The sequence below is a fragment of the Budorcas taxicolor genome, chromosome 11, assembly GCF_023091745.1.
Source record: "Budorcas taxicolor isolate Tak-1 chromosome 11, Takin1.1, whole genome shotgun sequence".
Lineage (NCBI taxonomy): Eukaryota > Metazoa > Chordata > Mammalia > Artiodactyla > Bovidae > Budorcas > Budorcas taxicolor.
The window spans coordinates 64,661,837-64,689,767 of record NC_068920.1 but is presented as its reverse complement, the minus strand read 5'-3'; the positions used below and the strand labels follow the sequence as shown (position 1 = coordinate 64,689,767).

The 27,931-nt window shown below is 40.2% G+C and overlaps 1 protein-coding gene across 1 annotated transcript in view; it reads left to right on the top strand.

Moving 5' to 3' along the window:
• AFF3 (ALF transcription elongation factor 3) overlaps positions 1 to 27,931 on the top strand; it is a 516,502-nt gene that overhangs the window by 339,388 nt on the left and 149,183 nt on the right. The window contains exon 10 of the mRNA XM_052648226.1: positions 19,119 to 19,172. Within this exon, the coding sequence (XP_052504186.1) occupies positions 19,119 to 19,172 (54 nt within the window). The remainder of the gene's footprint in view (positions 1 to 19,118; positions 19,173 to 27,931) is intronic.

The following is a 27,931-nucleotide window of genomic DNA, read 5'->3' as shown; positions in this document are numbered from 1 at the left end:
ATTAATTTGATGCCAAATTTATGTGCCAAAGTTTACATAACTCATGAGCTAACAAATTATTTTGGCTGAATAGGAATTAGTAACAAGTTTTTTTTTTTCCTTAAAAATCATTATTTTTTATCATTTCTGAGGAGTTAAATGTGATTTCTTATTATAAGACAGTTTTGTGAATATATCTATATTTGGACCAGTGCTCTTCTTACTAAGCATTTAAAGTGCTTTCTAGCCATTAGAAATGACAGCTTGTGATATAACATTATTGAGTGTATTTGTCCAAGATGTGTTTCTCAGTCTAGGAAGAGTCTTTGGCTTGCATAGGATGACTATTTATTTCATAAAGATTCTGACTATTTGCTGGTTTTTCTTAAGATATATCCTAAAGTTATATCCTAAGATATAAGATATCCTAAAAGTTATAAGTGGTTCTGTTATCATGATTTCTAATGATATAATGAATGTGTCTGGTTTTTAATTATTAAAATAGTACTAATTTTTAAATTTTTTACTATATAAAATAAGAAAAGGGTTTTAATGCCATCTGGAGGCATTCTAGAGAACTGAAAAGGGTAGAGTCACTTTCGAAAATTTGGTTCTTTTGAGCAGCATTTGAGACTAGATAAAAATTTATGCAACTACAATGTAAACTATTTGAGAGTAATTTTATTTTTATAATTAATTTTATAAAAGTGTTAATTATTATAGAAGCAACCATTTTTCAACAAAATCATTTTAAAAGCAGACAAAGATACATACAAAATATATGTTTGAAAGCAGCTAGCATCCTACGTTTAATTTTTTCAAATTTAAAATCACATACAGTGGGAATTCCCTGGCTGTCCAGTGGTTAAGACTCCATACTTTCACTGCCCAGAGCCCAGGTTCAGCTCCTGGTTGGGCAACTAAGATCCCACAAACCTCACAGAACAACCGAAAAAGAAAAATCAGTTCGATAGGCTCAAATTTTGTTAATACAGTTTCATGTGCCACTAAAGCTCTCCTTGCCTTATACATTTCTGCAAAGTGTTAGTTTCTATAACTCATTACCTTAACAAAATCATTATGTTGTCTGAGAAATTACTTTTAAACCCTCCAGAGATTTGTGAATAGTGAAAGCTTGAAGCGTGACCCCACATTCCTGAACAAAGCCGTTCCTTATTCATCTGCTCACATCCTGCCTCTTGAACTAGAAATAGCAGAAATAAAGTCTGAGGTTGGACCTGTATTAAAAATGGAGACTTCTGAGCTTGATCCTCTCACAGAGCCCTCTAGCAGTGGTTCTGTTATGATTAGGCAAGAGGAATAGCTTATTACGAATGAAGAGCAGGAACTCAGGCTGCCTTAGACTTGGGTAGAGATTTACCGTCTCTATGTGATACCCTATCTGAGCTTTATCTATACAGACAGACAAGTAGGGCAGGGATAGTATCCTTATTTTTCATATAAGGAATCTAAGGATCAGAAAAGTCATTCAATTTGAGTGATAAAACTAGAACACAAATCTTAGGATATTTTGCTTTTTTGGCCATTTACCATGATGAGGGGGTGAGTGGATCTTAGGAGACAAAACAAAGTCGTAAGTCAAACCAAGTAGAAAAATGGGAATCTATTTATTTGTTAAATGGTAAGCATATTAGTTTGCTAGGGCCTCTGTAACAATGTAGCACAAACTGGGTCCCGTGAACAAGAGAAATTTATTATCTAAGTTCTGGAAGCTAGAAACCCAATATTATCATTAGGGTTTGTTTCTACTATGAAGGAAGGATCTTTTTCTAGGTCTTGTTCATTGTTCTGTGAATAAACATCTCTCTGAGTTTCTTCACATCATCTTCCTCCTATGCACGTCTCTGTGCCCATATTTCCCCTTTTTATAAAAATACTAGTTATGTTGGATTTTGGCCCACCCTGATGATTTCATTTTAACGTCATTACCCTGGTGAAGACCCTGTCTCCACATAAAATCACCTTCTGGAGTACTAGAAGTTAGGACTTCAACATGTGGATTTTGAGAGGATACTCAACATTAAGGGTCAGGATAATCATAATGATTCAGAAGCCAGTTCAGCAGAATCAGAGTGTACGGATGCCAGAAGGTGGAGCAAGCTGAGAAGACCTGATGGGTATCTGCTAAGTCACTTTAGTCATGTCTGACCCTGTGTGACACCCACCAGGCTCCTCTGTTCATGGAATTTTCTAGGCAAGAATACTAGGGTGAGTTGCCATCCCCTCCTCCAGGGGATCTTCCCCATCCAGGGATTGAACCCAGGTCTCCTGCATTACAGGGAGATTCTTTACCATCTGAGCCACCAGGGAAGCCCGAGATAACCTGATAAAGCAGACCAAAATTATGAACTCCGTGGGAACTGAAGGGGTGAAGCACCGCAAAGGAAACTGTCACTAACATACACACAGGCACTGGGAAAGATACATGTTCCGCATTTGTGGTTTGGTGGGAAAATGTCAACTTCCAAGATGCCTCTACATCCCTTTGTCTGTAGAGTTCCATGAACTGTGAGTTATTTAAAGGCATTTTATGGATTTAAATTGTAGTATAAAATTGAGTCTCCGTACAGCTCATTTTCCAAGGAAGCATCTTTCCTCACTGGCCTCTTTTAAAAGTGAGGCGGTTTAGTTGCGAAGTCATATCTGACTCTTATAACCCCATGGACTGTATGTACACCACCAGACTCCTCTGTCCATGGGATTCTCCAGGCAAGCATACTGGAGTGGGTTGCCGTTTGCTTCTCCAGGGGATCTTCCTGACCCAGGAATCGAAGCGAGGTCTCCTGCATTGCAGGCAGATTCTTTACCAACCTAGCTGGAGATTAGCATTATTTGCGATGGCCAAGACATGGAAGCAACCTAAGTGTTCACTGACAGATGAATGGATAAAGAAAATGTGGTCTGTGTACACAATGGAATATTATTCAGCTTTAAACAGAGGGATATCCTGCTACTTGTGACAACGCAGACGGACCTTGAGGGCATCGTGCTAAGTGAAATAAGTCCAACAGAAAGACGAATACCATATAACCTCACTTGATGTAGAATCTTTAAAAGAGAGAGAGAGTGCTCATAGATACCAAGAACAGATTAGTAGCCTCCAGAGACAGGGGGTGAGCAGTGGACAAAATGGGTGAAGGTGGTCAAAACATACAAACTTCTAGCTATAAAACTTAAAAGCCCTGGGAATGTAACGTAAATCATGGTGACTATAGTTAATAATCCTGTATTAAATATATGCAAGTTGCTAAGAGTAAATCTTCAAAGCACTCATCACACACACAAAAAAGTGTAACTATGTGTGGTAATAGATGTCAACTAGACTTACTGTGATGATCATTTTGCAGTATATACTTGTATGGAGTCATTACTGAAACATTGGTAATTAACGTTACTTCAGTAAGCATTACCTCCTGAAACAAGTAAGTAAGAGCAGGAGGTTAATCATAACACATGATATGTCACTGTATAGGGACTGCCTTATAGGACAGAGTAGTCTGGATAACACCTGAGGATCCCTTCAGGATATATTATTGAATGGTTTTCTGAGTATTCATAAAGATGAGAGTTTTTTTAGATCTTTTTACAGTTTATTCTTAGCACACACACAAATTAAAATTTTTGTGATAGAATGCCAGTGTTCTCAGTGATAGAGAAGCTTATGTTGGATTAACTCTCCTGCTGATAACTATTGAAAACTCCAGATGAAATATTCTTAAAAAAAACAAAACTTAGAATTTGAAGACACTAGAGTCTGATCGAGAAAAGGCAGAAAACGTTGGCATTTTGACCCTTGAAAGAAAGAAACTGGAATGCATGAGATCTACAGTTAGGCAGCTTCTCCTCTGAGGGCACTCCACATTCCACAAAGAACAACTGCGATTCAAGGCCATAATCATATAATCTTGAAGTGTCTGAAGATGGAGTTCAAGGCTGCCAGGGTGGCTGGGATTTAAGGGAGGAAATTCCAGAGAGAAGGCAGCCATACAGAAGAGAGTTCCACTTCTGTATTTAAATTCCCTGTCATGCTTGAATGACTTCTAAACTGCATATGTATGGGGAAAGGCCAGTGAGCCCAGTGGAAAACAATAACTGAACCACTGAAAAGCTGAGCAGAGATGTCAACATCTACTGCCTACGACTGCCTATAGAGTATGGAATTTGAATCTCACCCAAGTTATAGGGAATCTAATGTAAATCATTACAAATACTTGGGTTTTTGCCTGAAACCTCAGAAAGGCCTTGCCTTTAAGAATAAAGATTCACCCTAAAACTTAAGAGCAAAACCAAAGTAGATCATAACAAAATGTAATCCTAAGTATTCACAAGTTCAGCTAGTGATTTGTCTGAAAGAACAAAAATATTAATACTCTAAAGGTATAAAACAGAATCTAAAGCCTCTATAACATACCATGCAAAATATTTATTGCCTAACCCAAAATTAAAGAATATGTGTAGGAATAGGAAACTGTTATCCATAATCAAGAAAAAAAGTAACCTAAATGTTGGGATTTTCAGACAATAACTTTAAAGTAGATATTAAAATATGTTCAAGGTGTCCATCAGCAGATGAATGGATAAGAAAGCTGTGGTACATATACACAATGGAGTATTACTCAGCCATTAAAAAGAATACATTTGAATCAGTTCTAATGAGATGGATGAAACTGGAGCCGATTATACAGAGTGAAGTAAGCCAGAAAAAAAAACACCAATACAGTATACTAACACATACATATGGAATTTAGAAAGATGGCAATGATGTCCCTGTATGCAAGACAGCAAAAGAGACACAGATGTGTAGAGCAGACTTTTGGAATCAGAGGGAGAGGGAGAGGGTGGGATGATTTGGGAGAATGGCATTGAAACATGTATACTATCATGTAAGAAACGAATTGCCAGTCTATGTCCGATGCAGGATACAGGATGCTTGGGGCTGGTGCACGGGGATGACCCAGAGAGATGTTATGGGGAGGGAGGTGGGAGGGGGGTTCATCTTTGGGAACTCATGTACACCCGTGGTGGATTCATGTCAATGTATGGCAAAACCAATACAGTATTGTAAAGTAAAATAAAGTAAAAATAAAAATTAAAAAAATAAAATAAAATAATGTAAAAAAATAAAATAAAATATGTTCAAGAACATAAACAAAAACATGATCATAGTAAGCAAAAGAAGAGGACTCTCAGCAGGGAAATGAAAATGATTCAGACAAACCAAATAAAAATTCTGCAACTGAAAAGCAACATGTTTAAAATGAAAATGTCATTGGATAATCTTAAGTGAAAAATGGAAATGATGAAATAACAGGGAAATAAACTTCAGATCAGTAAGCATTATCTAATATGAAGAACAATGAGAATGAAGATTAAAAACAATGAGCAGAACCTCAGTGAATTATAGGACAGTGTCAAGCAATATAATATACATGTAATTGGGGTCCCAGAGCAGAGGACAGAGAAGTAGATCAGAAAAAACATTTGAAGAACTAATAGCTGAAACCTTCCTAAACTGGCTGAAAACATGAACTTACATGAAGCTCAACAAATCGTGCTGCTGCTGCTAAGTCGCTTCCGTCGTGTCCCACTCTGTGCGACCCCATAGACGGCAGCCCACCAGGCTCCTCTGTCCCTGGGATTCTCCAGGCAAGAACACTGGAGTGGGTTGCCATTTCCTTCTCCAATGCATGTATGCATGCTAAGTCGCTTCAGTCATGTCTGACTCTGTGCGACCCTATGGACAGCAACCTACCAGGCTCCTCTGTCCACAGGATTCTCTAGGCAAGAACACTGGAGTGGGTTGCCATTTCCTTCTCCCAACAAATCCTAAACAGGATAAAGAAAAGTAAAACCACACCTTAAAAGATTATAGTAAAATTGCTGAAACCTAAATTAAAGAGATCTTGAAAATCTTAAACATTGGTAGAGAAAAATAACATATTATGTTTAAGGTATCAGTGATGCAGTTAACCAAAAGATTCCTACCACAGAGTACAGAGGCTGGAATACAAGCAAAGACATCATTAAAGTGCTGAAAGACAGAAAAAAAAAAAAAAAGAAGATAAATAAATGTCAAGTTAGAATTATAAATCTATCTAAAATATCCTTCAAAATAAAGTGAAATAAAGTTATTTTTGATGTTATATAATCTGAGAGAATTTGTCTCCAGGAGGCTTGCACTACAATAAATGATAAAGGAAATTTGTCAGACTGAAGGGTAATAATATCAGGTGGAAGTTCAAACCTACATGAAGGAAGTATTTACAGGACATGAAAAATATATGTGTAAATATAAAAGATTATTTAATGTTAAAAATAAGATACTGTTTTATGGAATTTATGATGTATGCAAATATAAAATATATGATAAAATAGCTCAAAGGATAAGAGAGGGTAAGTGGAATTGCATGACTACAAGATTCTTACATTTTATGTGAAGTGATATATAATAATATTAAATGCAGGTAGGCTGGCAGTAAGTTAAGGATGCATGGTGAAATACCTAGCAAAACACTAAAAATATCCAAAAGAGCATAAATGCCATTGGAGGCATTAAAATAGAATACCAAAATAGGTTAGACTGAAAAGACTGCCTACTGTCTTTAAGATATACAGTTTAAATACAAAAAACAGCAGGTTGAAGCCAAAAGAGGGAAAGGTAGACTGTGTAAATAGTAAGTATAAGAAAGCTAGGGTGATACTATTAAACTACCAAATAGAGGTCTAGATGGAAAGTATTAGAAGAGGTAAAAAGAACATTTTCTCATTCTAAAAAGGTTAGTTAATGAAGAAACCATAACAGTCATAATATGGGTGTATTTGCTAATAGATCATCAAAATATGTGAAACAAAAGCTGAGAGAACAACAATAGAAATCTTTTAAATCCCTTTCTTCACTAATCGATTAAAAAAAATTAAGCAAAATATTAGGAAGCACATAGAAGATTTGAACATCAACAACCACTTTGTCCTAACTGAAATTTATAAAACGCTACCCAAAAAGTGTAAGATATAATGTAATCAAGCACACATGATTCGCTCACCAAGATAGACCTTATTGTGCACAGTAAAAGGCATATCAATAAATTCTGTAGGATTAAAATCTTAAAGAATATGTTCTATGATCACAGCATGATTCCATTATAAGTCAAGAGCAATGGAATTCCAGGAAACCTCTAATATTTAAAAGTTAAATCGCGTTCCTAAATAGAATAATCAAAAAGGAAATTAGAAAATAATTTTAACTGAATGAAAATGCATGTACAATTTATGAGCTTTTATTGGATTCACTAAAACAATATGCACAACAAAAACAAATATATAACTTTACATGGCTAGATGAGAAGAGAACAAAGGTGAACAACTGTAATTTATGCTTCCACTTTAAGAAGCTAGAAAAGGAAGAATAAATTAAACCAAAATAATTAGGAAGAAATACATATAACAATAGGAGTAGAAATTGTAAAACAATAGAAAAAAATTAAGAAAGCCAAAATTTGTTTCTTTTAAAAATTTAGTAAAATTAGCAAAACACTGATGGAACTAATCAAGGAAGAAAAGAGGAAAAATATAAATTACCAACGTCAGCAAAGAAAAAGTCGTCATAACTGCATGTCCTACAGAAATTTAAACAGTAATAACTGGATATTATGAATTAATTTCTGCTAATTAATTTGACAGCTTAGATGAAATAGTTTCCTCAGAAAATGTAATTTATCATAACTGCCATGAGAAAAAAATAGAATATCTGAATGACCCTATTACTATTAAAGAATTTGAATTTGTATTCAAAACTTTTCCACAAAGAAAATTCCTCCAGAGCCAGATGGTTTCACTGGCAAATTCCATCAAAACTTAAGTAAGAAATATTTCTACCAATGAAACACCAAAAATGATCTACTAGTCTTACACAAACTCCTTCAGAAAATAGGAAAGGAAAAAAAACTACTGAATTTATTGTTATAAAGTCAGTGTAACCTTGATACCAAAATATGACATAGGATTGTAAGAAAGAAAGTTATCACTAATAAGAAAGTTATCACCCAATATTTCTTATAAACACTAAAAACTTAAACGTCTTAACAAACCATTAGTATATATGATCCAGTGATACACGAGGATATGATTCATTATAACCAAATAGGGTTTATCACAGGAATGAATAGTTGACTTAACATTAGAAAACATAATTAATATAATCTACCATATTAATAAAATAATGGAGAAAACCATATGATCCTCTAAATCAATGAAGGAAAGGCATTTGACATGATTCAGCACCCATCTATGACTTTTAAAACTCTCAGCAAACTAGGACAAGAAGAGATCTTACTTTATCTGACAAAGGGAATCTGCCCCCACACCTCCTGCTAACATCATATTCAATGGTGAAATACCAAACACTTTCCTCCTGAGATCAAGAACATAGCATTAATGTCTGCATTATCTTCTCTATTTAGCATTGCACTGGAAGTTCTCAGTTCAGTTCAGTTCAGTTGCTCAGTTGTGTCCGCCTCTTTGCAACCCCATGCACCGCAGCATGCCAGGCCTCCCTGTTCATCACCAACTCCCGGAGTCCACCCAAACCCATGTCCATTGTGTCGGTGATGCCATCCAACCATCTCATCCTCTGTCATCCCCTTCTCTGAAGTTCTAGTCGGTGCAATAAGGCAAGAAAAGGAAATAATAGACATAAAGATTGAAAAATCTTTTGGAAAAATCTTTATGAATGATTTCTTATAGAGAAAATCCTAAGAAATTTAATAAACAACTACTAGGGCTTTCCAGGTGGTGCTAGTGGTAAGGAACCCCCCTGCCAATGCAGGAGACATAAAAGACACAGGTTCAATCCCTGGGTCAGGAAGATCTCCTGGAGGAGAGCGCGGCAACCCACTCCAGTATTCTTGCCTGGAGAATCCCATGGACAGAGGAGCCTGTGGGCTACCGTCTACAGAGTCCAAAGAGTTGGACACGACAGAAGCAACTTAGCACACATGCTGCTAGAACCAGTAAATGAATTCAGCAGGGTCAGTTTACAAAACTCAACTGTGTTTCTAATAGCAATAAACAGTTAACAGTTGCAAAATGAAATAAAAGCCACCCTGTTTACAATGACATAAAATGCTGAATAAATTTAGCAAAAGACATTAAACCTTGAGGAGAGAAATTTTAGACTTAGATGGAGAGAAGTTCATAAATTGGAAGGCTGCTGCTGCTGCTGCTAAGTCGCTTCAGTCATGTCTGACTCTGTGCGACCCCATAGACGGCAGCCCACCAGGCTCCCCATCCATGGGATTCTCCAGGCAAGAACACTGGAGTAGGTTGCCATTTCCTTCTCCAATGCATGAAAGTGAAAAGTGAAAGTGAAGTCTCTCAGTCGTGTCCGACTCTTTGCTACCCATGGACTGCAGCCCACCAGGCTCCTCCGTCCATGGGATTTTCCAGGCAAGAGTACTGGAATGGGGTGCCATTGCCTTCTCCGAAATTGGAAGGCTAATTGAATGTTAATATGTCAGTTCTTATACAACTATGACGTAATGTTAATCAAAGGGCAGTAGGACACTGATAGAAAATGACAAGTTGCCTTGCAAATTTTTATAGACAAGCAAGGGACCTTGGTAGCCAAAACAGTGTTGAAGAAGAGCAAATTTGGAGGCCGTACAGTACCTGATTTCAAGGCTTACTGTAAAACTAAAGTAATTAAGATAGTGTGGCACTGACCTAAGACAGATAAAATAGAGTCTGGAAATAGACCCACAAATATATGGTCACCTGATTTTTGATAAAGACATTAAGCTGTTGAGTGGGGAAAGCCAAGTCGTCAACAAATGGTGCTTGAGCAGCTGCTGGGGAAACATATGAATCTCACCCCAGACACAATGGAGATGGATCACAGACCTCAACAAACCCAAAACTGCAAAGCTTCTAAAAGAAAGCATCGGACAGTTTCTTTATAACCTGCAATGATTTCTTACAGAAACCACAAAACCAGAGAAAAGAAAGCCCTGATGAATTGGACTTCATCAAAATTCCAAATCTATGGTCATTGAAATGACAAGACAAGACCCAAACTGGGAGAATATATTTACAGTACATATACCTGACAAATACTTTGTGTCCAGCGTATATAAGGAGTTCTGACAATTCAATAACAAAATGATGAAAACACAGATATTTTTAAATGGGCAAAGCCTTGAACAAAACAAAAGAAGATATATAAGTGGCCAATAAGGAATGGAGAACATTCATTTTACTGATAATATTCATCTTCAGGGAAATGCAAATTAAAGCCACAATGAAATACTACTATATACCCACTAGAATGATTAAAACTGAAAAGACCAACACCACCAAACAATCATGGGTTATGAAGCAACTGAAACTCTTGTGTATTGCTGTTGTGAGTGTAAAACTCACATAACCATTTTAAAAAACTGTTTCTTATACACACATTTATTGCATTCCCCAGCAATTAGGTACACAGTTCCATCTGTAATTATTAACATGGGAAAAATGAAAAACATATGTCATTAAAAGATTAGTACAAGAATTTTAATAGTGGTTTTACTCTTGATAGTCAGAAACTGGAAACAACCCCAATATACATCAACTGGTAAATGGATAAACAATTCTGGCATATTGGAATACTGGAATTCTTTCCAATGTACTGGAAACATAATGGAATATTTCTAATAAAAAGTTAACAAATTCCCCAACATCATCTTTAGATCCAGTGCAATCTGAATGAAAATTCCAGCACGTTATTTTGTGGATATCAACAAACTGATTCTAAAGTCTGTAAGGGAAGAGGCAAAGACGTCGAATAGCCAATACAAGAGGAAAGAAGAACAAAGTTGGAGGGCCCAAACTACCCAGCTTCAAGGCTTACTATAAAGCTACAGTACTTAGCAAAAAAGTAGCTAAGTAATGATGGAACACAATAGAGAGCCCAGAAACAGACCCACCTAAATATAGTCAGCCGGTCTCAGAAAAGCAATTAAAGACAATCCGATGGACACAGATGGTCTTTTCAACAAATGGTGGCGGAACACTGTATATCCACATATTCAAAAAATGAATCCAGACACAGCCTTACACTCCTCACTAAAATTAACCCACAATGGATCGCAGACCTAAGTGTAAAACACAGCACCGTAAGACTCCTGGAAGATCGCACAGAAGAAAACCTACATGGGGACTTCCCTGACGGTCCAGTGGTTAAGACTCCACCATGCTCCCAGTGCAGAGGACACGGGTTTGATCCCTGGTCAGGGAACTAAGATCCCGCACGCTGCATGGCACAGCCAAAAGAAAAGAAAGAAAAAAAAACCTCCATGACCTTGACTATGGTGATGACCTTTTAGAGCAAGTGACTAAGGCAGACTGAAATCCTTTTAGATTTAACATCTTTACTAGAAAAGTTCTAGGAATAAGGAGCAAATGGAGATCTCCCAGACACAGGGAAGACTGCAGTTTGGCAGGGTCACTGTGCTTGCTTAATCCAGATTTGCCCACCACTGGCCAACCAATGCTCAAGTCTGAGGTCGAAAGCATAGGCTTGTAGAAAACTCCTAAGGCAGCACCCATCGGCATTTGAACAAAATAGCGATAACTTTAAAGAATAAATGAGGATTCAAAATGACCTTCATAAATTAAGGAAACTGGATTAAACACAAACAGTTAAATTTTTACGAAAAAGAAATAACAAAATGTAGTGGAAGGAAATGGTCTGCCCGGCGTGCACATTGTACAATAAAAGACTGGGAAACTATTATGAGCTCAAACTGAACTAGAGCAACCCACAAAACCTTCTTTCTCCAAAGTTAATACAGTAGTTGGAATATATGGTAAGGGCCCATTACCTAGTAAAAACTGAAGTCGCTCAGTCGTGTCCAACTCTTTGCGACCCGTGGACTGTAGCCCACAAGCTCCTCTGTCCATGGGATTCTCCAGGCAAGAATACTGGAGTGGGTTGCCATTTCCTTCTCCAGGGGATCTTCCCGACCCAGGGATCGAACCCAGGTCTCCCACATTGCAGGCAGATGCTTTAACCTCTGCACCACCAGGGAAGCCCTTAAATACAAGAATAGAGTCTCTCAGAAAACTTCCTATAGAGACACAGAGCTTCAGATCCAAGTACTAACATCGAAGATTTCAAGGGAGGAAAGGAAGCCAGGTTGAAAGAAGAAGGGGGAGGAGGCGGGAGAGGGGGGCGAAAGGGGTGGCCTTACAGACATCTCCTGCCACCTACAGATGCCCAGGCGTTATGGGACTTTTCCCTGGGCCTCCAGAGAAGGGAGGACTGGAACTCGGCCCTACCAGAAATCAGCCCAAACCAGAAGCAGAATTCGAGTTCTCTGCCAAGAGGAGGTGATCAGTCTCCAATTCTCAGCTCAGGCTGAGGGCCCTTCGACCAGATTCCTGCATCCAGGACCAGGGGACTAGAAAAACAGGGAAGGATAGGAAGAGTTAAGGAGAGGAAAGAGAGAGGGAAGAGGAGAGAGGTCAATAAAGTCTCTTGTTCCTTACTGGTCGGGGCACTCTGGCCAGTTGTCCGCGTCAGGAGGAGACCAGGGACAAAAGGGTCCCAGTTGCGGCCGCTGGATCTGGTCCATTGGCAGGCAAGCTGGCCCCTGAGTACCCCGAGTGGTCAGGATGTCAGTCTCAGCGAAGAAGAGTCTCCGCCAGAGTCTCCGTTTGTTGGAGGAAGAGGGACCCCTTCCAGGGCCCGAAACTGGGCTCTTGTCTAACACTCGGAAATGAATTGTCCGAGGAGACACATGTGCTGACAAAGCAAGAGATTTTATTGGGAAAGGGCACCCGGGTGGAGAGCAGGAGGGTAAGGGAACCCAGGAGAACCTAGTAGGCACTCAGTAAATTCTTATTATTACTATTTAACAGTGATAATATGTGACATAGAGAGAAAGTGAAAAGAGAGGAAGAGGGAAAGCAACCTTGTCTCTGCAGTTGGTACAGATCAGAGCTTAATGAGAATTTTCATCTCTCCTTTTAAAACGATAACACCATTAGAAAGGGTTAAGTTTACAAAGACTCTTGAGAGTCCCTTGGACAGCAAGATGAAACCAGTCAATCCTAAAGGAAATCAACCCTGAATATTCACTGGAAGGACTGATGCTGAATGTCTATTACTTTGGCCACCTGATGCAAAGACTCACTGGAAAAGGCCCTGGTGCTGGGAAAGATTGAAGGCAAAAGAAGAAGCAGGGTGACAGAGGATGAGATGGTTAGATGTATCACTGTTAAATTCTGGGAGATAGCGAAGGACAGGAAAGCAGTCCATGGGGTTGCGAAACGTTTGATATGACTTAGTGACTGGACAGCAGCAGGAAGTTTACAAAGTCTAGAGAAGCTGGGGCTGTGAAGAAAAAGGCTGAGTGGTCAGTTTTCTCCAGAGATGTCACCCGGAAGTGCTCTTCTCCCGGCCTCCAGACTGTAGGACCAGAGGCCAGCAGTCCATGGCTTTACCTGTCCCCAGAGGTGGCTGGAGAATTCACCTCCACCGCTGCTGACCTTAAGCATCTTGGAAGACTTGGATATCACTGACTGGTAGAACAAAGTGGGTCTAAATGATGTCCAAAGCTCCTTTCCAGGTGTCTGATGTGTGCCTGTGAGTCATTTATAAAGGTGAAAGGTGATCCATGTTATATCAATGAGTTTATATCAACTCCATCAATTCAGGCCACTGTATAACAAACTACCATAGACTCAGTGGCATATAAACAGCAGAAAGTTATTTCTCATAGCTTTGGAGGCTAGCAAATCTAGGATCAAGTTGCTGGCCGGCTCAGTGCCAAAACCAAAACTTCCTGGCTTGCAGGCGGCTATCTTCTTGCCGTGTCTTCACACTGCAAAGAATGGAGAGACAGGAAGCAAACTCTGCCGTGTCTCTTCTTGTAAGGAGGCATTAATCCCATTCGTGCCGATGCTACCTTCATGACCTCATACCTCCCAAAGGCCTGCCTCCTAATACCATTACATTAAGGGTTAGGATTTCAACATATAAGTTTGGGAGAGGGGACACAGCCCATAGTTATTTATTAAACATATCTTATGCCCGTTGTAGACTTACCTTAGAAAATGTTAAATATGGAGGGAAAATATACAAAGGAACAGTTATGTGCTAAACATAGAAAGAAATCTCTCACTTATGCATGTGCTTTTAATAATAAGATTATAGAAACTAATCATGTAATAGGTTTTGGAATTTGAGAGATCAAAGTTGATTTGAGAACTGTTACCAAAAGAGGTTATTTTCTTTTTAGAGAAATCTGAAACCTTCCTGATATTTATTTTGGCCATAGCAATCGGTGTCTAAAATGATGAACTGTGACTGTTCGTTTAGCCCGTGAGATACCTTCCCGAGAGACTGCCTTTCCGTATCTGTTTAAGTCATTTGCCAGGATCCTGTCTGCTAGGAAAATGAGAAATCTAGTATACGCCCTTTGTTTAGAGAAAAGTGGCCAGATCCCGTTTCTCCAGTTCTTAGGCACAGAATAAAAAATAACCGTGGAAGGCTCTTTCGGGCTCCTCAGACTCCCTCCTTACATAGGTGCAATGAGATTGAAGGCCCTTGAGAGGTGTGGTGTGTCCAGTGGATATGGAGGGAAGACTTTGACCCAGCCTTCAGGAACCAACTGGTCCAACTGGGAATGGGCAACGTTGCTGAAAGGGAGGAGGGGGCAGGAAGCTGTTTCACCTGAGGCGGAAATTAGATGTCGCTCTGTGCTGGTTGTCAGTCATTCGGTCTTGCCCAACTCTTTGTGACCCCAGAGGATGTCGGGAAGAGAAGGGACTGGCTACCCACTTCAGTTTTCTTGCCTGGAGAATTCCATGGACAGAGGAGCCTGGTGGGCTCCATGGGGTGGCAAAGACTCAGACGTGACTGAGTGACTAACACTTTCACTTTGCGTTAATTGTACTCTCAGGTTAAAATACTAAATGAATCCAGAAATGTAGATTGGAACTTATGCCATCGCAGAACAAGGCTGCAAACCTTAACTTCCATATCCATACACCAGACGCAAAGGCCCATCATCCCAGAGATCATAAAAGAAAATTATTTGACCAAACTAGGAAGTCCGATCCCATCTCCTGTTCGGTTCCCCTGGACTCGTGCTTTCTGTTTTCTCTATGCCTGGATTCCATCCAAGCATATCTCTCAAGGTGTCAGCTAGCTCAGGGTATCTCAAGCTTTTTAAATTTTTTTTATTATTTAAAGGGTTTGTAATTTAATTGTGATAAAATACACATAACATAAAATTTACCACTTTAAGCATCTTGAAGCGTACAATCCAGAAGCATTTAGTACATTCACATTTCTGTGGCTACCATCACCACCAAGTATTCCCAGAGATCTTCATCTTCCCAAACTGAAGTTCTGTTCTCATTAATACCAAATTAATAAATTGCCATAGCCAATACCTCTCTGTTTCCTCTTCCCTCTAGCCCATGGTATGCGCTACTCCACTCGCTGTCTCTATAATTTTGACTACTCTAGGGACCTCATAGAAGTGGAATCAGACAGTATTTGTCCTTTCATGTCTGACTTATTTCACTTTGCATAATGTCTTCAAGGTTCATCCATGTTATACTCTGTGTCAGAATTTCCTTCCTCTTTAAAAAGGCATTTTCTATCCCTTTAAAACAGAATAATATTCCGTCGTGTATAGACATTTTATTTATCCAGTTATCCATCAATAATCATTTAAAGTACACCTACCCTTTTAGCTGTTGTGAATTACACTGCTATGAACGTGAGTATACAAATATCCCCTCCTGCTTTCATTCTTTGGAGTACATACACATCTCAAATTTTCGAATATAACCTACTCAGTCAGCCATACAGCACATCCTGTGAGAGTGTATGTTTCAAACGAAAGTGTCACAAAACATTACCTGCCATGACACTGATGTTTTCTATTCTTAGTATTTTTTTTTTTTTTTAGTGCAAGTCAAACCACACAAATTCATTTTTGTCAACCCAGGTTCATAAGACATAGTAAAGGTTACTGACCAACAAATGAGATATTATTAATAACTCGTGCCAAGGAAGTGAGGGAAGAAAAGGAAATGACGTGCAGGGGCCCTGCCACGTTTGTGGCCCAGGCTTGGTCACTGATGAGGATGGCCTCTTCCAGCCTCCTCACAGCCTGGAGAGGAAGTTCTTCCTTCCCATTTTACAGGCGAGGAAACCAGGGCTTGTCTAAAGATCTGCCTCCAAGGAGTCTGTCTGCTGTGCGGCCTCTCTCTGGCCCACCCTGCCCGACAGGCTAGTTTATAGGGAGCCCTGCAGGACTCCCCTCAGAGAACCCAAGGCATTATATTAGAGCCAAAGAAAGCTTTGACTCAAGGGAGTGACAACTCGGAAAATTCCAGGACCCATTCACAGCCTCACGGAACATGTATTTGGAGTGACTGCTGTACAGGAAGGGTTATTTTGCACCAACCTCTAACTCAGCCAGAGAAGCAACCACTTCTCTCACTTGATGATTAAGGTGGACAGTCTGTGGAAGTGAGCTTGGCACCTTTGCAATGAGCTCTTTCAGTCCAAAGAGACATTCATTAGTAAACTGGAGCTCCTCTGTGTTCAGTGTGGTTGTAGCAGATGGCAATATTTTTCTGAGTCACTCTGGCCAAGGGAGACTGCGGTAAATCAATAAATATTACCATATGTATTGATGGCAGTACGTAATCAATAAATATTGCCTGACATTAACAGACTGATTATGCTTCATCCAAATGTTTTCTTTCATAAAGCTGCTTCACATTCTTGTGTTGAAGCCTGGCCCAGCATTTAGAGCATAATACTTACTCAGTAAAAGATTATTAGTGTGAGTAAATGAATGAATGCAGGGTAACAGAGAGGCTGGTTTGAATGCATCCGCTGTGTATTTCGTATATCTTCTTTCAGAAATACTATTGGCTTGATTTGCTCTTTCTTTTCTATGGATTTTAATTAAATGTAAATCTGTAAAATGCAGAGCTTGTATATTTACAAACTGAGTTTCCCCCATCCCTCCCACCCCTAGATCACAGATTCTCTTTGCACTCCCATGCCTCTCTCTAATGCTGGTGCCTTCTCAGGCAGCCTGGTACCAAAATGCATACTCCCCATGCATTCAATGTCTACTTTGTGCCAAGCACTCTGCCAGACACGTTGTCTGATTTCTGTCTCACCACAGTCCGGTGACGTTACTGCATCTCATATTACAGACGGGAAAGGCAAGGTCTCAGCGAGTGAGACCTCCCAAGCTGGCAGTGACAGACCTGAGATCCCTGTTGGAGGCACTGCTTTAGGTCTGCTGCAGAGAGCTCATGAAGTAGGATAGGAAGGAAGAAATCCTGTTTCTGAGCAAAAGGCTGGCATCTCCCTAAAAGCCCTGATCCTCTGCTCTCCCACCATAAAGTTTAGAGAGCTGTAGCCCACAGAGCCCGGGAGGAGGCTTGCGGGAGGAGTCAGGAGGAAGCCTGGTTACAGGCCATGAGTCAAGGTGGTATTTCTGCACAGTGATGGAGGTCTTGGAAGTAGCAGGGGCTGGAGTCTGGAATTCATCTGACAGTCCAAGAAGCTGGCAGAAATCAAAGGACAGTTCCCCAGCCGTGGCCCACCTGCTCACCTCAAAGGGCCTTCTGCTGTTGGCAGAGTGGCTTGGTAAAGCAGTGTTCACATGATCCCCCTGAAGCATGTAAAGTATTTAAGCCTCAAGTTTCTGCCACAGAGAATTCCATCTCCACTTTGAGCTTCTTAAATGACTGAACAGTCTTCCCAGGTGGCGCTAGTGGTAAAGAATCCACCTGTCGGCATGAGAGATGAAAGAGACACAGGTTCAGTCCTTGGGTTGGGAAGATCTCCTGGAGGAGGAAATGGCAACCCACTCCAGTATTCTTGCCTGGAAAATCCCATGGACAGAGGAGCCTGGCAGGCTACAGTCCATAGGGTCGTAAAGAGTCAGGTACAACTGAGCATGCACACACAGACGCACACACACACACACACAGGAAGGGACAGGGACTGTAGGAATAATGGACAGGTGACAAAACATTCACACACATGCACTCATCCTTCTGTGTGAAGAAGGTCATTCCTGCTTTAAAAATGATGGCTCTGTGGGATGTAAAGCATTTCTTTCAAATAGTACCGTGGGGTTATATGTATCATGACGAAGAGGTTACAAATACTGAATTCTAACTGTAGACCAGACTGTGTGCTAATGCTTTCTAAACTCGGAGGGTTGTACAATATATAACAGTGATGCAGGGACAGCTGGCATAAACTGAACACAGGATCACCCTGTAGGTGAGTCAGTTCTTTGAATCCTCATAGCTCCTCGAAAACATCGACAGCATTAGAATCTCCCTTTTTATAGATAAAGAACCCAAGCTCGGAGAGCTCACATAGGTAGCATGTCCCAGCAAGGAAATTCCCCTACAAGCGGTGGACTTGAAAGCACCCTTTCTTTGACACCGCCTCAGACTGCAGAAACGTGGGCTGCACTGTAGACCTAAGCGCTGCCGGGCTCAGCAGCTGCTTCCAAACACAAACAAATGAAGCTCTGCGTCACCAGATGGTGGGAAACCCGGCGACCGGGGACTGTTTCATTTGAAAGTCTGTTTAACACTAAATTGAGAGGATTGAGTGAGATTAATTGGATTGTAGGGATGGGGGAGAGAGTATTATTCATTTGCTTTCGGAGTTTTGGCAAGTAAGGAGAATGAATAAGCAGGGTGAGACGAGAAAAACAACCAGTATTTGGGGAGAACTGGTGACCCTACAGCCTTACTTCTAGAAACAGGGTGATGCTACTTTCAGAAGCAGATTACTCTAAAAACAGAGGATTTTTAATGCATAAATACATAAAATATCTTTATTTTTAATTTTGAAAAAATAGATGTTATCCATCCGACCACAAAAACAAAAACAAAAAATCTTTTTTTCTCATGAGTCACTTGTGAAAATGGAGGTAGTCTCTTAATTTTGTGAGTTTTGTTTTCCTGCGGACAGTTTTGGCTAGGTCGTATGACTTTCACCCCTTCAATTTACTGAGCATTTACTATGTGCTAGGCACTGTTCTAAGATTTTACTCATATTATTCTCACAGCTCTCTGGGATGGTTATCCCCATTTACAGCTAAGGGATATGATGCACTGAGAGGGTAAGTAATTTGCCCAGAGTCACACAGCTATTGTGTGACAGAGCTGGGATTTCAACTCATTTTGCCGCCTGAGCCCATGCTTTCAACTGCACTTCGCTACAGCCTTCATTTCTGCTATTAGACTGCAGATTATTTCCAGATACTAAATATGACTGTGTCTGTAAACTGCAGAACAGCACTTCTAAATTGTGTTATACCCCTGGGAGTACTTAGATGTTGGAGAATACACTTGAATTAAAAATTAGCATAATTAAGGTGTTTATCTTATCTTTAAATGTCTGTAGCATATCATTATTTTTATCTTCCCTTGAGAATGTCCAAGAGGTGACCATTTCATTATATTTTGAAGTGCGTTTGAATTCTTCTTCTTCTTTTTTTAATCATACCATTACCAATCATGCTGTACAGCCTTAGAGTCAGAACAGCAGAATTCAGTGCCTTTGAAAGCATTAAATTCAAGGATCAAATTTGGAAGAAAAGTGAGCCATTAAAACTCAAGTATTTGTATGGTGTCTGTTGCTTGGACTAAGATCGCATGTTGCCTGAGGGACCAGTTGCACAGGTTCTGGATTCAGGTGATAGTGGGTCAGCCCTGGAACTCTGAGTGGACTCCTTCAGTATCAGGATGTGGTACCCTCTGTGGATCTTTTATTCAAGCTGGATTGATCAAAAATAAACTGAAGCAATGCCATGGAGAATGCTGTCCCTAGACCAGAGACATTCAGAAGGACAGAAGTGGAAATGCCTCTTCTGCCAGGAGTTGTCAATGGAAGTCTTTGTTGTTTCACCTCCCTCTGTTTAACCTCGAAACTAGGATTGCCAGATAAAATACAAGACACCCAATTCCCTTTGAGTGTCAGCTGAATAAGGGATAGTTTACGAGTGTAAGTATGTCTCATGCAGTATTTGAGACATGTGTACCACGTGCTTAGTTGCTCAGTTGTGTCCAACTCTTTGTGACCCCACGGACTGTAGCCCACCAGGCTCCTCTGTCCATGGGGATTCTCCAGGCAAGAACACTGCAGTGGATTGCCATTCCCTTCTCCAGCGGATCCTCCCAACCTAGAGACTGAACCCAGGTCTCCTGCATTGCAGCAGATTCTTTACCATCTGAGCCACCAGGAAAGCCCAAGAATACTGGAGTCGATAGCCTATCCTTTCTCCAGAGCACCTTCCCGACCCAGGAATCGAACCAGGGCCTCCAGCAATGCAGGCGGATTTTCTACCCCCTGAGCTATCAGGAAAGCACCATTTGAGACATATTTACACTTTAAAAAAAAACCGGGTGGGGGGCATATTTTTTTACCTGAAATTCAGATTTCGCTGGGGATTATGTATTTTTATTTGCTAACTCTAGCAACCCTGCCAAGTCACACATAGACTGTAGGTCCAAGTGAACTCTGATTTAAATATATAATTTATCAAAGAATAGAAGAAAAAGAGGGGAAAGATGGGAGAGAAGAGAGACGGGAGAGAGGTAAAGTAGTAGGAGAGAGAGAAAATAAAAATGAGTTCAGGCAATCTGCCAAGCAAAATAACTAACATTTTGCAAGAAAGAAATTCTAAAGCAGGTCATAAGATGGAAAAAGTCTGTTTCACAGACTCTTTGGCCTGAACATTGGCCAAAAGAAGAAGGAAAAAAAAAAAAAGCAGGCATCCTATTAACATGTGAATACCAAAGCTCATCCAGGAATGGAAACACTTGGAATTTGAAGGTTCTTAGTTTTCAGCTTGGTTAGAATACCCCAATTCTTTATTAATTGCAAGGAGGATTTTGCTTTTTCAGTGAGATGCTTCAGTAATTCTATGTCAAAGAAAGCTAACTTCCGTTTATGTAACTAAGACGCGTTTGAAACTTCATCGGTCGTGTTTTGCTTGCTTGCTTACGCTGACATGCAAAAAAATTATCAGATGCCAAACATGGAGGAGAATTTACCTGTTTAAAAATCACACAGTTCTGCTGTGAAGCATGAAAATGGCTTTTTTGTTGTTGTTGTTAAGTGAAAAATATTAACTGACAGCTCAAGTCAAGTTTGTTTGTTTTTTTTTTCTTTAATCTCTAACCAGACAAATTACTATAACCAAGAACTCTCTTGCCTTAATCCTGGACACGTCACAGGCATGACACTGTTCTGTAGGAGATGGCTTTTTAACTGTGGATGAGGGAAAATAACCTTTGGAATTTTTAGGATGTTATTACAAGCAAGTTTACTAGTTTTTGACTTACTAAGCCACAGCTGGAGCCAGCCTTCATCGGGGTAAGAATATTTTCATGCTGCTATTATCTTGTTCATATTTCAAGCGTAGGATTATTATGTTGGGGGGAATATGGCCTTTGAGGCGTGTACTGTCTGTTGAGAATGCAAATGTGAATGTCCTATAAAAAGAGAGAGAAACTGACAGCTTCCGTCTGTGCCGTAAACTTAAAAGACTCCAACAGATGAGGCATTGGGGCTGTTGGAGCAGGGACTGGATCACACCACCATTTTGGATAAAAGAAAATGTTTCTCTGGGAGGTATGAAAAGGGCTGGGCTTGCAGCCTCTGTCAAAGCCAGACAAGTATGTGTCAGGCTCTCATTTTTGTAGTTTTTGTATTGTTGCTGCTGCTTTAAAAAAAAAATCAACAGAAGAGAGCGGGGAATTTTCAGACCAAATTAATTCTGAATCTACTTGATCAGATTTTCTCTTGAACTAGTGAAATGTGGCTTTTTCTCCCACCTTGTCTCTGTTCTGCATCTTACTGTTTCTTTCATAAGGTTCAGTGTGTGGTTAGTTCAGAGAAAGAGCAATGTTATTCTATATGCTTTCCCTTAAAGAAGCTGCAAAAACAGTTCCAAAGCCAGTCTCTCCCCAACGGGCGGAGCTGACCTCCCCACCGGCCTGGCTGCCTCGGAAATGCGCTGACAAGTCGCAAGGAATCACATCGGTCCACCTGCGGCAGCCAGGCTGGGAGTAGGCGCTGTTTTGATAGGAAAAATGTCCAGAGGAAATTGTCAGGTGATGTCAGCAACAGAGAAACAGTCTGTATGGTGACGTCAGTATCCTTCCTGACCAGGTTGCTTTTTCAGTCCCATCTCCTCACTGTGATTCTTAACCAGGGTGCACACCAGATCTCCTGGGGAGCTTTTGGAAATGTTAGTAGCTGTGCTCTGAGGACTTAGCGCCTACCCCTGTCATTCTGATACACGTCTTTGGTTTAAAACATACTTGGAGGTCTCAAACCCAGATCACCATAGGAATCACTGAGGAGGCTTTACAGTGCAGATTCCTAGGCCCCCTCCACCAGAAATTGTTATTCATTGGGGCTGGGTTTGGGCCTAGGAATCTGTATTTTTTAAGTTTCCCAATTAATGTTGCTGATTAGTCAGATATGGGAACCCCCTAGGCCCCAACGGAATCACACAAATTTCAACAAGGGAAGCATTGTAGGTTAAAAAGAAAAGTGATTATGCGTTCAGAGGCTTTGGGGCAGTGTCCTGTACTTGCTTTGTCTCCACCTGAAATTTCCCCCTAGCTTTGCGCCTCTCTGCTTCCTCCTGACCCATTTTCCTTCCAATTCCCTGACCTGGTCTCCTCCCTCTGTCCTTCCACAGGCCCAGTTCATCCTTTCCTTAGGTGCTCTTTCTCCCAGCCTGCAACATTCTGGTATTTTCCCAAACCAGACCAAATAGCCACACCCATCAAGCGTTGTGACTGCCGGGCTCTCATGCTTGTCCTTTCTCTCCCATCCTTGGACCTCCCATGGGCCCTCCTTTCTGACTTCCTGTCCTCTGCGTCTGGTTTCTGGCATCTGGACTTGTGTGCCACCATGAGCTCTTTGTCCTGGGCCGGACCAGTGGCCCTTTCCCAGCCCCTAACTTTCCTGACATCTTTGCAGTCTATGACCTGTAGCTCGTGCCTGCTTTGAACCATCTACTCTTTGCTGTCCAGCTGCCCTCGCTCGATTTGTTTTGTTGTTGTTGCCGTTCTTACCAACGTTCAATCTTTGATCTGTTTCTTTTTCTCAGCAGCCTCCTAATGGTGATGTCATCCATTCCCACATCTTTTACTCTCACGTCTGTCCAGGAGCCTCCCAAATCAAGATCCCTAACTCTCGAGCTCCTAACCAGTCTTTCCAGCCAGTCATCAAGACCTCAAACTCTTATGTGTTCAGAACCTCACATTCCTCTCCATTCCACCCCACCCCCAGATCTTTCTCTTTCATTAGTGCTGCCACCCAGAGTCAAAACCACGGGCGCTATCTCCTTCCTTAGCTCCAGAACCCAGTCACTTGCTGTATCCTTTCACGTTCTAACCCTGTAGCTTCTCCTGAGTATAATAATTCTATTCCTTTACGTCTCTGTAGCCATACCTTTGTTCAGGCCTTCCCTGCTTCGTTCCCAGCCCTCTACAGAAGCCTGATCTTCCTGCTACCAGTTTGTTCATTCCAACTATATGATTAATTTATCTAGAGTACATTTCTGATCATGCCAAAATGTGACTTAGCCAGGGGTTAGCACACTGACCTGGGAACATAATACATTCCATGATCTAGAACTGTGTACTTTGTTCTACTAACTGGATGATTTAGGGGCTCGAAAAGCAATAAAGGGCAAGAAACATGATTAGTCGCTTGTTGGTTTTAAGGTGGCAGTCTATGGCGTCTCACAGAGTCAGACACAACTGAAGCGACTTAGCGTAAAAACAGATCCTAAAAGTGGAGTGGCTGTTCATGGTGGGGTCCACAACTTCTGAGACCAGTACTTTATTTTACCCAGTTATAGCCACAGGTATGATACTATATATTGATTCTGACCATCTGCCTAGAGCTTTTATCATACATCTGAGATCTGAGCTATAGCGGATGGTTATATTCTTATGTTTCTTTAAACTGCAAGCCCAGTGCCTATACAGATGTTACTGGTACAGGAATGGCTTGAGACCTCAAGATCACACCTCAAGTTCAGGAATGACAGGGCCTCGTATTTTGGACCCAGACTGCTAAAGCTGTATGCTGGTCCCAGGGTAAACTGTAGGATAAAGGGACTTAAAATGGAGGTAAAATTTCTATACTTCAAAGTGGATACCGGTAGACTGATAAGTTATCTGTGTGTATGGCACTACCTAAAGCAACCCCTAAGGAAACTATACAAAGTACCATATTAAAAAATCATTATAAGCAAATCAAAATGCTCTGAGAAATGTACTAGTAAGCCATATGAAGAGGAAAAAAAAGAGGAATAGGAAGCAAAAGGAAAAAACAGTGTACAGTGGACAATATGGCAGAATTGTGCCTTAACATTATCAGTAATCACATTAAATGTGAGTGGTCTAAATACAGACTAAATAGTAGAGATTGGTAGAGTTGATTTTTTTAATGACCCAACTATTTACTGTCCACAAGAAACTCACATCAAACTTAATGACGTAGGTAGATTGAAAGTAAAAGTATCAGAAAATACATCATGTAAAAATTAATTTAAAAAATCAAGAGTGGCTATATTAACATTAAAAAGTAGATTTTATAGCAAATAAAATTACTAGGGACAAATAGGGAAATTACACAAAGAAAAAAGGGTCAACCCACTAAGAAGATACACCAACTGGAAATGTGTATGGAGAAATAACAGCACTTCAAGATACATGAAGCAAAAATTGATAGAATTGAAAAGATAGATAGACAAATCCACAATTATAGTTAAGGATTTAACCCTCCTTTAAGCAATTAATAGACTACTAGACAGGATATAGATGAACTGAACCAAACCATCAAACAACAGGATCTAATCGATATTGATAGAACATTTCACACAGCAACAATAGGATAGACAGTCTCCCATGGAACATCCATGAAGATAAGCCTTATTCTGGTACATAAAAAAAATCCTTAACAAGTTTAAAAGAATTGAAATCATAGTGTGTTCTCTCACCATAACAGTCAAACTGAAAGTCAGTCATGGAAAGACAACAGGAAAATTTCCAAACACTTGGAAATTAAACAGCACACTTCTAAATGACCCATAGGTCAAAAAGGAAATTTCAAAAGAAATTTATAATATACATAGAAAGAAAAATTACAACATACACCAAAAAAGACAGCATATCAAAATTTGTAGGATACACCTAAAACAATACCAATATGTAAATTTACAGCATTAAATGGACTTCCCTTGTGGTTCAGCTGGTGAAGAATCCTCCTCCAGGGCAGAAGACCTGGATTTGATCCCTGGGTTGGGAAGATCCCCTAGAGAAGGGGAAGGCTACCCACTCCAGTATTCTGCCCTGGAGAACCGCATGGACTGTATAGTCCATGGGGTCGCAAAAGAATTGGACATAACTGAGCAACTTTCACTTTCACTTCACTAAATGCTTATGTTAGAATGGAGTAAAGATCTGAAATCGATTATCTAAATCCTACTTTGAGAAACTCAAAAAGCCAAGACAAGCAGAAGAACGGAAATAATGCGGCTAAGAGCAGAAATCAATGAAATCGAAAACAGGAAAACAATAGAGAAAATAAGCCAAAAGCTGGTTCTTTGAATAAATTTTAAAAATTCTAGCATGATTGAAGAGAAGAGAGAAAACGCAAATAACCAATATCAAGAGTGAATTGGGAGCATCACTATAGACCCTACAGATGTCAAAAGGATAAGATAATCCTATGAACACTCTACACACATAAATCTGATGATTTATGTGAAATGGACCAATTCTTAGAAACAACAGATTGTCAAAACTCAGCCAAGTTGAAATACTCAACCAGAATGAAGTGAAGTGAAAGTCATTCATTCAGTCATGTCCAAACTTTGCAACCCCTTGGACATAGACCATGGAATTCTCTAGGCCAGAATACTGGAGTGGGTAGCCTTTCCCTTCTCCAGGGGGTCTTCCCAACCCAGGGATTGAACAGAATAGCCCTGTAACTATTTAAGAAATTTGTTGTTTAAAATTTGCTTCCCCCCTGAAAAAAAAAATCTCGAGGCTCTGATGGTTACACTGCAAAATGTTATCATATATTTAAAGAAGAGTTAACATTAATTTTATATATTCTCCCAGAAAAAGAAAAAGGAGGGATGACTTCCCAAATCACATGAGTCCATTTCCCTGATGCCAAAGCCAGGCAAAGACAAAACAAAAATGAAAATGCTGCTGCTAAGTCACTTCAGTCGTGTCCGACTCTCTGCGACCCCATAGACGGTAGCCCATCAGGCTCCCCCGTCCTTGGGATTCTCCAGGCAAGAACACTGGAGTGGGTTGCCATTTCCTTCTCCAATGCATGAAAGTGAAAAGTGAAAGTGAAGTCACTCAGTCATGTCTGACTCCTACCTATCCCATGGACTGCAGCCTACCAGGCTCCTCCGCCCATGGGATTTTCCAGGCAAGAGTACTGGAGTGGGTTGCCATTGCCTTCTCCGACAGACCAATATCTCCCATGAACTAAACATTTAAAAAAAGGTTTAAGAAAATGTTAACTTAAATCTTACATTGTATAAAAAGACCATGCTCATGACCAGGTGGGATTTATTCCAAGTATGCAAGGCTGATTCAGTATTCAAAAATCAACCAGTGTAATCAACTATAGCAACAGGCTAAAGAAGAAAAAGCACATGATCATGTCAGTTGATGTAGAAAAAACATTTGATGAAATTTAACACTTGTGCATTATAAAAATTCTCAGTACTCTAGGGGAACTTCCTCAGCCTTGCAAAGAACATTTGCAAACCACAGCTAACATCCTACTTAATAGTGAAAGAGTGGATGCTGTCCCTCTAAGGTTGAAAGCAAGATAAGGATGCTCACTGTCACCACTCTGATTCAGTGTCATACTGGAAACTCTAGCCACTGAAATATGGCAAGAAAAATAAGTTACAGACATATATTGCCAAAGAAGAGGGAAAACTGTGTCTATTTGAAGACAACATGCTTGTCTATATAGAAAATCCCAAAGAACCTATCAAATAGAACTAATGAACAAGCTCTATAATATTACAGGACAGAAGATCAACACGCAAAAATCAGTTAAGTTTCTATATGCTGACAACAAGTAGAAACCAAATTAAAATATACAGTACTATTTACAGATGCTTCAAAGAAAATGAAATGCTAAGTGTAATTCCAACAAACATGTACAAAGGGCTCTATGATGGACATTATAAAATGCTGATGCCTAAATGTCTAAAACGTTCTCACACGTTGTCTACTAACATGTCTATCAGAACCATGAGGTATTCTCTTCTAGCAGAAGAGTGCTAACTCTGATCTGTAGCAAGCTTTGGAAATTGCTGGGTAAATGTGTAAAAGATTAAGTGCTCAAATGGATAAAAATTACTGGCAGCATGGCTATTGATAAAGTTTTCCAGTGTCTCAGTATCAAAAGCTCAAGAATGCCAGATTCCCCAAGTGAGCCAGGGTGCTTGGATTTTTTTCATGAAAGCAGCTAGCCAGGATCAACACCCTTGGAGCAGAGCTTGAGGTGGAATTTCCAAATCCTGTAAACATCATGGTGACAGCCACCCAGCACCCCAGTGCTGGATAGCCCAAGGCGTGAGTCACAGGCTGACTCTTGGACAGTCAGCAGGGACGAGATGCCCAGGTTGGATCCAGTACTCCATCATTAGTGGTGTCAGGAGACACGTAGCCATGGGATGGGGAAATGAGCTTTAAAAAAAATAATAAGCTGCTAAAATAATAGTCCAAAGGCAAAGAGGAGAGGTTCCTGGCTAGAGATTGTTGTTGCTTAGATTAGATGAGTTTTCAAACTGGGAAGAAGTTTAGAGAT